Source organism: Equus quagga, chromosome 2 (genome assembly GCF_021613505.1).
Source record: "Equus quagga isolate Etosha38 chromosome 2, UCLA_HA_Equagga_1.0, whole genome shotgun sequence".
In the NCBI taxonomy this organism is placed as follows: domain Eukaryota; kingdom Metazoa; phylum Chordata; class Mammalia; order Perissodactyla; family Equidae; genus Equus; species Equus quagga.
In genome coordinates, this window is record NC_060268.1 from 145443109 (window position 1) to 145458526 (window position 15418).

Genomic DNA, 15418 nt, shown 5'->3' on the forward strand with positions numbered 1-15418 from the left:
CAGTTTTGTTAATTATATGAAATATTAATCATTTATACATTAGCACTAATTCAGTGTACTTGAAATTATCATTACATTACCTAAGAAGTGGGCTGCTACTTCTTACCTACAACATATGCGTGGGTTGATTTTAAAAATTGCTAGAATCTTTTTCAAATCATGATATTAATTTTCCTTTTTGTTGTTAAATATTTTTTTTAAAAGATATTGTACCATCCAATACATTTTCAATTTCCATTTACTGAGGCCTACCTAAGCAATTTTAATTAGGTAACATCTCAGCAAAAATTTAATACACAATAATGTTCCTGAAATTATATTCACACATTACGCTAGTTATAGCATTTTGAGAAAATGGTGGTAGCTTTTTTTTTGAAGAAGAAGATTAGCGCTGAGCTAACATCTGCTGCTAATCCTCCTCTTTTTTGCTGGGGAAGACTGGCCCTGGGCTAACATTCGTGCCTATCTTCCTCTACTTTATATGTGGGACACCTGCCACAACATGGCTTGACAAGCAGTGCATAGGTCCACACAAGGATCTGAACCAGCGGACCCAGGGGCTGCCGAGGCAGAACATGTGAACATAACCGCTGCGCCACCAACCCGGCCCCGGTGGTAGCTTTTACATCCATGTAATTAAGTCAAATTGATAAATATTTATGAAGTAACTATTACAAAGAATATTAAAGATATAATGATAGATTTAAATGCACATTATATCGAGATTGAATCAAGAAGAGTCAAATGACTACACAATGCCACCACCATCCCACTTTGAGCTCTAACAGAGAGTTAGCAAAAGTATTAAACATGAGGGTTGATAAGAATGTGATGTTATCCTAGACAATTAGAAGACTTTTTTTTTCAATTAAGCTTCATTCAATATGACTTGAAGACCAAATGGGAAATGTTCTTAAATAAAAGGAATAAGAGTGAAAACACGTTAGACCTTCAAATGCCTGTGCTAACATTCACATGTCCCAGATTAACGCCCAACAGAACATAATCAAACCTAAGCACATCTCTACTTTGCATGAAGGTAAAATAAGCACAAAATAAGAGTATTATGAAAGTGTACTGGGTTAACCATGGCACGGGTTATTCTGTTTCAGGCGGGACCAAAATGTGGTTGTTATTAACAGTAGCAAGTTTGATATCCGCACTTGGAACTACACATGGCTTCCTTGGAAAATTAAACTCTGAAAGCCCTGAAGTGACTATGAATATTGTAAGTTACCAGGGGGAAAAACCTATTAAACTGAGAGATATTACCATGATTTAGAATAATAGGGCGTTTAAGCTTTTACATGACAAATTAAAAATCGTTAACAATATCTAATTACTAGACATTTAAAATGTCAACTAAAACTTAAAGTTTTGGTTTTTCATGTATCATCAGAGTCAGATGATCTGCTATTGGGCATACCCAAGTGAAGAATATGAAGTTGTGACTGAAGATGGTTATATGCTTGGGATCAACAGAATTCCTTATGGGAAGAAAAATTCAGAGAATAGAGGTATAACCTCTTCCCCTCCTTCCATTCTCCCCTTTTCTCTTTCCCTCTTTCCCTTTCCCTCTTTTTCCTCTTGCCTTCTCTCTCTTTTTCTCTCTTCATCTCCTCCTTGTTTTTTCCCTCCCCTTGTTCCTCCTTCCGTTTCTTCCTAAGGACTTAATGAGTCTTGCTTATTCTGGGAATGCAGCAATAATGAAGCCATATCTCAAACATTCAAGAAGATCACCATCAAATCAATAAGATGAATAAATAAACAGAGGACGATAATAATGTGTGATATAATAATAATGCTGGAACTGTGCACAGGATATTAAACTGGAAGTCCTGACTAAGGTACTTAACCCAGGTAGAAGAAGTCAGGGAAAGCTTGCTCTCAGTCCTAGAGGATCAGGAGGAATCAGCCAGGTTGTGTGTTACAGAGGGGAGAATGGGGAGGCAAAGAGAGGCTCATTTCCTCAACAGCTGAAGGTTACTTTTTTACTAGTGCTATTAACAATTTATCTTTTCCTCAGTGTACAAAAATTGTGAAGTACAAAAGAAGTAGAATTAAGGAAGACCAACCATAACTTGGCCATTTAAATTAACGTCATGCTGTATTTCCTTAGAATACAATTTTGTCAATAACGTTTTGAAGTATCACAGATTTAAAGTGTACAACTTGATAAATTTTGTCATCTGAGACACCATCACCACAATAAGATAATATGTTCAAAATATTCAACCCAATCAAGCAAATGTATTCAAATCTAGTTATGTGGAAGCTTGTTTCTATCTTCACATTTTTCCTAGAACAAAGAATGAATTTATAAAGGTTTTAAACAATTTTCTTCTTTAGGCCAGAGACCTGTTGTGTTTTTGCAGCATGGTTTGCTAGGATCAGCCTCAAACTGGATTTCCAACCTGCCCAACAATAGCCTGGGCTTCCTTCTGGCAGATGCTGATTATGATGTGTGGCTGGGGAACAGCAGAGGAAATACCTGGGCCAGGAGAAATATATACTATTCACCAGATTCAGTTGAATTCTGGGCTTTCAGGTAAAGAAAAGGGGCAATGAAAAATGGGCAATTAGAAATAAGCATTGAGTTTAAAAATCACAGGGATTCTTGCGTGGGTATTGCAATCCAGTCCCATTTTAATGTATTACACTCCAAGTAGTAAGAGAAGGAAAACATTTTTATTCTAATCCTTTCTTGGATTCTTTCACATCCCTCATTCCCAGGATAGCTTTTCCTCCAAACTTTCTGTGATCTCAGTACCCATTTATAGGAGATTCCCTGAACATGCTTTTACAAATAGAATGAACAAAATGACTGAAGCAATGAAATTCACTGCCCCTAGCAGATTCTGAAAGGCATATCCATATGGATTCAAGAGCATGTTAAGGCCCAGTTAGAGGTTTAAGAGCAGGAACTTGCGTCATCAATAATATCAAAGTGTTGGGGGGAGGAATAATTCAGACACCACGAAGAGATTATCAAAGATTTTCTATCACTGGCCCTCTTGTGCCTATTCCTGGAAATTCCTAATGGAAGTGGAGAACGGAAGAGGATTTGTCTGATGTTGCTGAAGCACAAAATTGCTCTGAGAGTTCAGAACTGAGAAGAAGCCCATGTGTCCCCAGTGTAGTGAGGAAAAGGGAGAGTGACAAGAGAGGAGACTAGAGAGGCTGCTGATTGCCAGATAGTGAGGGCCTTTTGAGCTCATTCTAAATCTAAGGAGAAGCCACTGAGAAGTTTTCAACAGAGGGAATGGCATAATCCTATTTTCGTTTTCAAAAAATCATTCTGGCTGACTTGTGAAGATTAAAATAGAGAGGGGTATGGGTTCTTAAATGGCAGTGGAACACTGCATACAAATGATTATTAATCTGATATTCAGTTTCAGGGATAGAAATAGTCTCCAGCTACAGATACTATCTTGTTTGGTTTAAATTACCACTGTAATGCTGTGCCTCAGAAATGATGTCAGTTGTTTATAAGAAGCCATCCCAAAGAGCACCTGACACTCACTAATGGTCTACATACAGCAATGCTTGCAGAATCTAGTGTTTCATTTCTCAAAGGGAGCCTTAGCTACAAATATGTTTGACTTTTAGAAATCATAGCAAAGAAAGGTATTCAGTTATTTTTTTTCTTGTAGCTTTGATGAAATGGCTAAATATGACCTCCCATCTACAATCAACTTCATTTTAAAGAAAACTGGACAAGAGAAGCTACACTATGTTGGCCATTCTCAGGCTACCTCCATTGGTAGGTAACAGGAGTCAAGGAAAGTAGCTTAGTTTATATAGACCCCTTTCCAGATGTTATGTCGGCATGCTGGTCATCATGATAATTGCTCTCCACTCATTACATAATATAATGCCTACAGAAACCCAACAGTATAGGGACAATTATTATTTCTGTTGTATATGTGGAGAAACCCAGCAGGGAGTAAACAATTTGTGTGAGGTAACATAACTATTACAAATAGTGTGGCTCAGATACCAGCTCAGGCACTCTGACCCCCAAGCCCATGCTCCGAAACATTACACCAATGGACTCTGGAAAATTTAATCCATTCACTCAACCACATTGATGGGGCACCTACAATGTGTCTGAAGAATACAGCAATAAATAAAATAGATCAAAATCCCTGTCTTCCAACTACTTATACTCTAGTGGGAGGAGGCAGAGAAAATAAAAAACATTAAAAAATAAAATATAGACTATGTTAGACAATGGTAATGCTCTGGAGAGAATAATAAATCAGGGAGGGATATTGGGGAGCCTGAGACAAGTACACAGCAATTTTATATGGAGAACACCACCAAACACCCTAAGTAAAGACATGAACAAGGTCAGGGAGCGAGCCACGTGCATACCTGGAAGCCTGATGTTCCAGGATGAGGGAAAAACAACTGCAAAGCATCTGAGGCTAGAGAACATCTAGCATGTTCAAGGAATAGCATGAGGCTATTCATTGTGTAGATGAATTAAATGAGAGAGAGGAAAAGAGCCAGAGATAAGATCAGGAAAGGGGTTGAGGAGGACAGACTGTCCAGGACTTTTTGGCAGTTGTAGGGATTTCAGCTTTTACTCGGAGGTAGATGTGGAGGTAACAATACGTGGTTAGGTTCTAGATGTATTTTTAAGATATATTTTGGAGGTGGAACCAAGAATATTTACTTCCATATTGGACAAGGTGTGCAAGAGGAAGACAGGGGTCAAGCATGATGCCAATATTTGTGGCCTGAGCACCTGGAGTAATGGATATGCCATTAACCAAGATGGGAAAGACTGTGAGAAGAGCCAGTGTGGGAGGGAGGACAGGAGCTCAGTTTTGGACCTGCTTTGTGCTAAAAGTGCCTATTGAAGATTCAAATAGAAGGGTCAAGAAGTCAATTATAGATAGAAATCTGAAGTTATGGGGGTAGACTGGGCTGAAAATTCAAAATGTGAGTCATCAGTACATAAGACAGGATGCAATAACCAAAGGAGTGAGTTCAGACAGAAAAGAGGAGTCCAAGGACTAAGCCCTAGGCCTCTCTTAACTTAGAAGATGACGAGGAATCAGATAAAGAAACTGGGAAATAATGGTTACGGTGGCCTAAGGGAAGCCAGGAGTGTCTCATGTCCTAGAGGTCAAGTGAAGAAAGGTGTTCTAAGAAGAATGTGGTCAGCGGTGGAACAGGCTACTGACAAATCATCTAAAATGAAGTCTGAGAACTGACTATTGGATTTGGTGGCCTAAAAGTTACAGGGGACCTTAATAATAGCAACTTTGATGGAGAGATTGGCATGAAAGCATAATCCAGTAAGTTCAAGAGAGAATAAGAGAAAGCTGTAAAGGGCAGAAATAGGGTGGACTCAGAAGGGGAAAATAGGGAACATATGGGAGAAATAATAATATGTTTTTAATGCCAATCCTCACTCTCAGCTGCTGATCATACTTCTTACTACAATTGTAAGCAATCAGAATCTCCATCTATGGGCACATATACAGGGAAGTGCATGAAACTGGTGGTGGGAGTCTTCCTCCTGCTTGTTCATCCTAAAGCACGGATCTCACTTATCGAATCTTAGACAGAGAAAAACGTCAGTGAGGTAGAGCTTCCCAATGTTCTTATCATTGTGTCAGTTTCCCAAGAAGATGAAGATTAGCAATCAGGATGTTTTGTAGGAACGTACTCTTAGGGGAAAGGGTAAAAAGGCAGGACTAGGCAGAGGGAGAAGTTGTACTTTGATGCAATTCCCAAAAGGCCTCAGCCAACTCTATGAGATGGCTCTTCAGAGTCTTTTTGAGTGGGGCTGGGTGGCTGAGCCTTTTTACGCACTTAAATGTAGACTGCCCCAGGAAGAGGGTATAACATGGGGCTCTCTTGAGCAAAAGCAAAATCAGAGAGGACTCATGGCTAGGAGTCATCAGCCACAACCTTCCCTTCAGCTGGGGTTGAATAAATGCCTCCAACTTGAAGGGGGATCTGGGCAGTGCAGCATAGCAAAAATAAGACATGGTCAACAATTGACTCAAAATCCTTTGTTAAAAAGCAGAAAATTTTCTAGATTACTAAAATTTACTCCTTTAATTTCCAAAAATATAGAAAATTTTAACCATTTTGAATGGAAATCTGCATCAACTCATGGCACACTCCCCTGACTTTTTAATTAGCACCTATTGAACATAGTTTAATGTTTTTCTCAGTTATCTAGTAGTATAAAATTATTGCATTGAAATGCAATGAAACAATTTCCTTAGGATTTATTGAAGTGAGTAGAACTGCTGGTCCTCACACCAAATAACTCTAACCTACCACTTTTTTTAGTTTATTGAGTTTTTAACATTTCCATTCTTCTTTCTCACTAGCGGACAATTTGTCATTCCTGTCACCATACTCATAAAATTCTGAAGTTGTTTCTGCCTTCGAATTTACAGCTTCCAAATTCTGTACGCTGAGAAGTTAGATAAGTATCCTTGTTAGAATTATACCTAAAATAGGATTAAATTTAATCTGAGGAAGCAAGTTTATTCAATGAAGCCACCTATCCTGATAGCGCGTGGACCTGTTGATACCCACTCAGGCTCCTCTTGTGTGATTCTTACTTACTCTGGGTGATCTGCTGGCTGTAATCTGCTGAGTTGAGCAACCAGATAAAAAATCCCTTAATAAGCACAGTGCTTCTGGAAAAACCATTCTTGCTCAAACAGAATCAGGCTTTACATTATATAAGTGAGGTAGTTGTCTAAATCTGATAGGTTTTTTTTTTGTGAGCCTTTCTTGAGTCTCCTTGATATGTCATTACTAACAGAAGGGAAGAGATTGTCCTATGTAGTTTGATTGTACTTAACTTATTTAAGTTGTTAAATCAAATTACCCTATTTAAATTAACTCATTTAGTTAATGTAATAACTATTTGATTACTTCCAGTGTACTAATATGTTACTATTCATAAAAACATTTAAACAGATAGGGTCTGAGTAGACTTACTGCAGGTAGATGTTTGAATTATCTTGGCTACTCATTTGTCAAGTGCCCTGGTAAGTACTTTATATGACTAACTTTCCTTAGTTCCTAAAGAGCCTAATGAAGGACTCATTTTATCCCAATACTTCAGATGAGGAAATTGAGGCTCTTAGAGTTTAAGCGACTTGTCCAAAGTCACAAAACTAGTGAACCACAGAGCCAGGACTCAAATCTCATTTGGTCAGATTTCAAACTTGTGCTTTTAACCTTTCCAATTGTATACCCTTCTTATATTAAATAATAATTATTTCATTGTGAGGAGATGAATTTGGATCCTCAAAACCTACGTGTAGTATAAATAACTTTTTTTTGTCACCATATGATTATCCGAAAGGAGGCCTATTTTCTAAAGTCAGATACAAGAGTTTATTGTGGCATTTTTAAAGTTCTAGCCTCAGGTTCCCATAAAGAAGCTATGAAAATAAAACAGCTTTACTAAAATCTAATCACTTTGAACATGCAGAGGTTGGCAGCCTCTCAGGTTGTCTGGATGGTGCTCTCAGAGGGCCCAAAATAATGTCACATTTGTGACACACAGACACGTGTGCATGTGCATACTCACACACACACACACGCACACCCGGTTCCGTGTTGTTCTGTTTCAGGTTTTATCACCTTTTGCACCAATCCCAAGCTGGCTAAAAGAATCAAAGCCTTTTATGCATTAGCTCCAGTTGCCACTGTGAAGTATATGAAAAGCCTGTTAAACAAGCTTACACTTATTCCTCCATTCCTCTTCAAGGTATGTGATTCTCTTTAACTCAATCTAAGATATCAAATTGCCCATGTATTTCAAAGTGATGGAAATAGAAGAAAAACACCTGATGGACAATGATTATATCGCAAAATGGAAGTGTGCATATTTATGTTATTTCTTGAGTAACACTGATCATATTTGAATCCCCATTACAGCCTGTAAGATCCCCACTTATTTCTTTGTTCTAGGTTACTTCCTGTGTGTTAGCAATGCCTGGGAGTGTTTTTGCTCCTTTGTAGATGCTTTATTTACTGAACACTTCACACAGCTATGTGATTCCACCCCTGGAGCAGGGAAGAGGAAATAGAAACAAAATAGAATAGTCAAATATGAAACCTAAACTACCTGGGCCGAGAAAACTGGGAAGAGGAAGGATAGGAAAGAAAGTGAAGGGAAGAGAGTAGGAAAAAGAGAAAAGGAATGGTCGAGTGAGATAATGACTTTGAGACGCCTCATCAAAAATTCTTGCTTTTCCAAGCCTTTTCCTAAGAACTCCTTCTTCTTTAAACGGGGATTTCATGGAGCAGGAGCATAGATTTCACTAAACTATAAATATTAAGTGTCTTGTACAGTAAGTATCCATGGTAGGGAATTAATAATCATTACTTTTTCCAATGCTTAATCACTGACTTTTCACGTCTCTGGAAACCAACACTTACACACACACAACACTTACACAGCTTCTTTTAGAACAGTTTAGCCTCAGGCTATAAAAGATAATCATGCTATTTCCTTCTACGGTTTTGTACTATTCATTTCTTTTCACTCTGAATTAACGTGTCTAAATTCTAGGAAACTTTATCTACAGTCAAACTATATTTGCAAAGTTTTTATTCAACATGTAAAATTTTGTGATGACCCTGAGTTTATTTACTGTCTGCATTGATTCAGAACTGATTTCCTTCTTGTCTTCAGATTTTCTGATAGGCAATGCATAGAATGGATAAAAAAAGAGAAAAAAATTATTAAACTTCAAATCATAAGCTTGAGTCAGGCTTCTAGCTATAATCCAGTTGCAATTAGACCAAGACCCTGACTATTTATTAGTCTCACATTTTCTCGTGTATAAAATGGAGATAACAAAATGTCTACCTTCCTCAAGAAGAGCTGGGGCAAATCCTTTCAACTATTAAACTACATAGATTCATTGTCTTTCTAAAGGCTTTGCCAAAAATATGGCTCAGAGTCTCCATTTCCCCTTCTGATCTTTTCACAATTTATTCCTGAAATCATGTATCTTGGCACTTTATTATGACTTTCTGCCATGTTGTTTCACAATTTTGTTCCTTAATTCTTATTATCTCAACTAGACTGTAACTTTTTGTGTCTTATACTTCTTATCAGCAGCCAACACAGTTCTCAGTGCAACAATCAATACCCAACATTGCTATCTGCCCTGTCCATTCCACAACTTCATCGTGGGAATTAAATGAGACAAAGTATTTGAAATTCCTAAAACAACGTATAGAAATATGAAAATATCATCAGCCTAATCACACCTGTACAAACAGGTTAGATAAATTGAGTGCTTTCTGCAACTTTATTTTTAGAAAGCCTCTAATGATGACTTTATTTTTCAGATTATATTTGGTAACACAATATTCTCCCCACACAACTTTTTTGATGAATTTCTTGCTACTAAAGTGTGCTCCCATGAGATGTTGAATCTCCTCTGCACCAATGCCTTATTTATCTTTTGTGGATTCAACTATAAGAACTTGAACATTGTTTGTATGCATTGAAATTTCTATTCTGGATATTTTGAGCAAAATTTTTGATTCATTCTCCTGTAATCACTTAGAAATGGTACTTTATAGGAACTAGGAGTAGCTTCAAAATTGTCTCCAGGATATGCAGATAAGCCCCAAAGAAATCACAAATCATTGCTCCCATCTTTGTCCCCTCCAGATCCCTTCCATCAACCAATTGCCTCTTAAAGTAAAAGATATGTACACAAAAATGACAATTATTACTCACTTCTGACCACCTAAATAATTGGAGTGACATTTAAATTCTGTGAGATGAGAACTTGAACCATGTATTTTGGAAGGTTCCTCAGTAGGAAAAAAATGGCTAGGCACTGAATAAACATTCTGATAAATTTTCTAATGCTGATAGTCATTCCTATAAATTTTATAAAACTTATTTCAGAGTAACTATTTATGTAAGATCTTGTCCACACTCTTTTCTGCTATTACACCTGCTTTGCATTGAGTTGGGGTTTTAAAATGTATATGACAAAATGTGGCATCATAAAATACTTAGGAATATGGATTCAGATTCAGAGCCTAAATTCAAATCCTATCCTTAGAACTGACTTAAACCCCTCTGTGTTAATGTCCTTATCTACAAAATAGGATATTGCGAAGATTAAATGAGCCAATATATGTAAAGCATATAGAACATAGTACAAAGCATGTAGTTCATAGTATATGTTTTTCTACTAATACTGTTATACAGTGACAACTACCCTCACCCAAATTTTCACTTTAGTTATATACCTTTGAACTACTAAGAAAATCAAGATCACTGATAAGAAGGTATAATGCTACCTATAGGTTACTCAGTAAACAATGTTTATGGAGGCACTACTAAGTGTTATAGCCACTGGGAACATAGCAGTGAAAAAGACAGATATGGCTCCAGACCTCATGGAAATCAAGAACAGTCAGTTCTCTTTCTCAGTGCTAGTGATCATTCCTGTGGATATTTTAAAATATATATGAGCAAAGGAACTTTCCTTACTCTCCATTTTGAGTGGTAAATAAGAACCTCCTTTTTCTCTCTTGGAAAGGAGTTTATATCCATGGTTCTGGGAATGTTTGTCATTCCATATGTGGAGTATGACAGAGCAGTCGATCTTTATCGCATTAAGCAAAGACAGTACAGATTACTGTATCCCATCAATAAGAGCTTTATAAGAAAAATAATAATAAAAAGCAGACAAAAGGAAATTAGATATTTCATGTTCTGCATGATAATTATGTGGAGAGACACTTCAGTCCCCTATGAAGATGTTCAATTTGTTTGGCTCTATCCAAGACCCTCTATACAGTGTCATTAAGACCCACTATGAACAAGTCTATACAACCTGAAAAAAGGGGTTTCACTTTGTTGTCTGGGGTCTGATCGAGGTGGATTAGGGTCCTGATAAGACGGCAGGATAGCACTACAGTTGGTAAATATACTATATATAAAATTTCATCCACTGCCCTCTGGCACTGGGTAGAGAAGAGTAAAAAGCTGAGAATTTGAACCCAGAAACCTAGATTAAAGTCTCTGGTCCCCCCCGTTACTATCTGTGTAACATTGGACATTTATCTAAACTTCTTTGGGCCCAAATTCCCATTTTGATAAAATGGCAATGATAAACTCTCCTCAAGTGGCTACAAATTAAACAAATTAGCCCATGCAGTTGTACTTTGCAAGCTTGGAAGCGATGTACAACTTTGTTGCTCATATCCTTCCAGTAAATGCTTCCCTTGAACAAGTGACCCAGATCAGAAAAACTTAAATATTCACTGTTTTTGAGAAACTGAACATATGTGTAAGTATGTGTGTAGACACATGTTTGCTTTCTAGAGTCACTTGGATGTGTATCTATCACATAATCCAGCAGGAACTTCAGTTCAAAACATCCTCCACTGGACCCAGGCATCATTCCTCAAAATGCTGTTAAAATTTATTTTGTGGGCCTTAACTCTTCCACTTTATGTAGAGCTCATTCTTAAAATATTCTGTCCAATGTTCCTGGCAGAGAATTTTTTCTGGCATGTGACTACAAGCTGAAAATAACTGTCAGTCCATGTGAATGAAAATCTTATGAAAACTGGCACTTTAGGTAGCAAAGAAATGAATGATTTTTACGACTTGGAATGCATGAACAGTTATTTCAAGTAAAGCTGCATTTAAACTTGCATAAATACCTTGTCCTGGATGATTAATAGTCTTTATTTTTGGAAGGAGAAAAAATGATTTTTAATCATTGTTTAAATTGAAAATAAACTACTTGAAAAGGTTTGAATTTTATTTTTCATACAGTAAGGAGAGTTTTTATTTCCTTGTGTTCTTAATTTCTCTACATTAGGCTGCTAAGTCTGGAAAATTCCAAGGTTTTGACTGGGGAAGCCCAGTTCAGAACATGATGCACTATAATCAGGTAAGCTTCTTAAAGTTGAAATTATTCACATTTTGAAAGGCAAAGATATAAAAAGTTGAAGATGAAATTACTGTAACTGTGCATATATTTTCCAAAGGAATGTTCGTGCCCAGACCTAGCCTTAAGGAAATTATAAAGTAGATGAGTATTTCCTCGGAATCCCTTCATCATGTCAGACATCACCCCAGTCCCCCATTCTCCCACTGTGCACTCATGCTGTGGTGTCTGTGCTCATTGAAGCTGCCCTCAAAGTACCACACCACTACTACACCGCTAGAGAAACTGTGTAGAATTTATCACCCCTTACCACATTGGACAGACCTGCTCTGGATCCCAGACTCCCAGGATACTGTTCTTTCTAAACTGCACTTAATATATAATAAACCAACAATTCTAACTCTGTTCATGAGATAGAGCTAGAGTCTCTGGTCTTCTTAAACGATAGCCTTTTCCTTGTGGACAACCAGAGAAGTGATTCTACCACATTCCCAGATATAAGAGGAGGATGGTGTGCTTGCCGACCAAAGTTGGAAATACGTTTCAGCAGAAAGGGGCCTTGTAGCCTAGACAGATGTATAGAGCACTCCTCCTTCTTGTTGTAGCACAAAGAACCCAGGCTTTGGAGTCCATCCTATCTGGGATCGATATGAGTTCAGACAATAATTTCTTCATCTGACCACTCAGATTCCAGGAGTTATTAAAAATATTTAATGAGATAATGTCTATAAGGCCTTATCTCAGGGTAAACCCACAGATTATCGCTAGCTAAATTTGAGCAAGGGAGGTACCCTGCATTTTTTTTTAATCCTCTCCCATTCCTCTTTGCCCCACCCCCAATTTTTCCACCCAAGTAGTAGCTGAAAAACCTATTAATTTGCATCTGCTCCCATGACTCAATATTTAGAAGGGTTTTATATCTCTTCACCACAATATCCTATCTGTAGAGAATATATTCCCCCATATTTACATCTTTGATTTCTTTAAAGAGGTTTTCAGAACAACATCAGATTAAACATTTGTTGAAAACATTATTTTCCCCAACCTACACCTCCTCAAACCATAAAACACAGAGTCTCTTTGAATCTACCTTTCTACTGGGCTCTAATATCAGTAATCAGAGGATTCCATCTTGGAGGACCTGCAATACCAAATCCCAAGTCCACCCTCCCTCCAACGAAGCCAATAACAGCTCACGGTGGTCTTCTACTAACTGAGGCAGTGACACTAACTTAAGATCCAGAAGCTAGCATCTAGGAAACTCTTTGAACATGGAAAATAAGTACAGGAAAGTAGGTTTAGGATTATGGATATTCTCCACACTTTTCCTTTTTCTCCAGTATATAAAGGACTATAATAAAGTATTAAAATACTATGGGAAATTGCATACAATAAAATATTTTCCTATGGCAAGTTGGCTATTACCTAAGGTGAGAATAGAGAAAGTTTTAGCATATTGGATTATTGTTCTTGACAATATGACCTAAAAAACTAACAAAATTCTCCATGGACCGTGGGAAAATTAGCAGTGATTCTCTTATTCCCTTATCTTGCTATATAAACCTCCTTAAAAACCTATGTGCCAATGGTAATTTTCTAGAAATAGGAAATGAGGCTGACGATAGCTGTTCTCAGAATCTGAACCAATATTTAGTAAAACAAAGTAAGTATTCAACAAACACAGCTCCTTAAGTGAACTGACTGACCTATTGATTAACCATGCTGGGAAGTCAATACAAAGCCAAAATAAAAGACTCAGGAAATTTTGAGGAGATTGTACTTTAGAGTGTTTGGGTAGAAACAATCTATTAAACTTAGAATCCAATCAAATCCACTTCCTCTAGTTTGAGTTAAAATCTAAGTTTTTAATTTGTCAGAATTGTTATCTCCAGCCTTCCTATTCAAAGCATGGTGTAGGACCAGCAGCATCAATAGCACGTGGGAAAGCAGAATCTAGGCTCTTCCCTCAAAAGTACTAAATCAGAATAGTGGTCTTGGCAAGATCTCCAGGTGATTCACAGGCCCTCTTTAGTCTAAGAAACACTGATCTAAAATGTATTGCATCCACTTTGCTCTGTGGATAGAGGTGACTTTCTCTGAGCAATCACTGTTTAGGACTTACTTATGAAACTAGATCATGCCATTTGTGACAACATGGATGGATCCAGAGTGCATTATGCTAAGTGAAATAAGTCCAACAAAGAAAGACAGATACTGTATGGTCTCACTTATATGTGGAATCTAAAAATAAACAAAGAAATGAGAGAAAACCCACCAAGCTCATAGAAACAGAAAACATATTGGTGGTTGCCAGGGGCAAGGGGTGGAGTGTGGACAAAATGGGTGAGGGTGGTCAAAAGGTGTGAACTTCCAGGTAGAAAACAAATAAGTCCTGAGGATGTAATGGACAGCGTGGTGACTATAGTTAACAGTACTGTATTATATATTTGAAAGTTGCCATGAGAGTGGATCTTAAAAGTTCTCATCAACAGAAAAATATTTTGTAACTATTTATAGTGATGAATGCTAACTAGACGTTGTGGTGATCATTCTTTCAATATAAACATATAACAAATCATTATGTTGTACACCTGAAACCAACATAGTGTTATATGTCAATTATATCTGAATGAAAACAATCTAGGTCAGTTAGTGTTATATAATCTACCTAGGGAATAAGTTTTGAGGTTTAAAGTGCAGTTACCTATGAAAGCTGAGGTTCTCTCTCTCTTGTGTTTTAGCCTACACCTCCCAACTATAATTTGACAGACATGAGAGTGCCACTTGCAGTCTGGAGCGGTGGCAATGACCGGTTGGCTGACCCTCAAGATGTTGACCTCTTGCTTCCAAAACTCTCTAATCTCACCTACCACAAGAAGATTCCTTCTTACAATCACTTGGACTTTATCTGGGCAACAGATGCCCCTCAAGAAGTTTACAATGAAATTATTTCTATGATGAAAGAAGATAAAAAATAATTATGGATTTAAAGAATTATCCATTTATTTTTCCAAAATGCTTTCTTCTCTCACACAGTTTCCTGTAATGTTTGAGATGCAGTGCTTCTTTCTGTAGTTTTGACTTTAGAAGTATATTAGCATCAACAAACTTCTCGTTTGTCGTTTTGAATTTAAAAGAATTTTTAAAAATTTGATTTTCACTTAAAAATGTATCTAGAAACACTTGAAAGACCACATTCCTGGAGAGATGAAACTTCTCTTCCAATCTTCCCATTGTTTATCTTCTAAACTCAACAAAGATTATGACCCATGAATCACGAGTGTTGCCAAAAGACAGTCCCAGTATTGAATATTAACACCTCTTTTGCTTGCTTGAGATTGAGTAAATTGCTTTCTATTGTCTATTCTTGCTGAAGCTCCATCTCTCCATCTGTACAGTGGGGATATCACTTGCTCTTTTGCATTTAACTCCATGATATGGCAAATTGGGCTATAAACTGAATTGAAGACAGCTCACTTTGACTTCCT

General features: G+C 37.2%; 1 protein-coding gene across 1 annotated transcript; it reads left to right on the forward strand.

Annotated features, from left to right (window-relative positions):
- Positions 1-1123: 1123 nt before the first annotated feature.
- On the forward strand, positions 1124-14908 carry LOC124236083 (gastric triacylglycerol lipase-like). Its single transcript, XM_046654753.1, has 9 exons — positions 1124-1228; positions 1400-1517; positions 2350-2548; positions 3654-3763; positions 7623-7759; positions 9355-9501; positions 11357-11428; positions 11862-11933; positions 14672-14908. Exons 1-9 carry the CDS (start codon positions 1124-1126, stop codon positions 14906-14908), a joined length of 1197 nt encoding a protein of 398 aa, XP_046510709.1.
- The last annotated feature ends 510 nt before the right edge of the window (positions 14909-15418 follow it).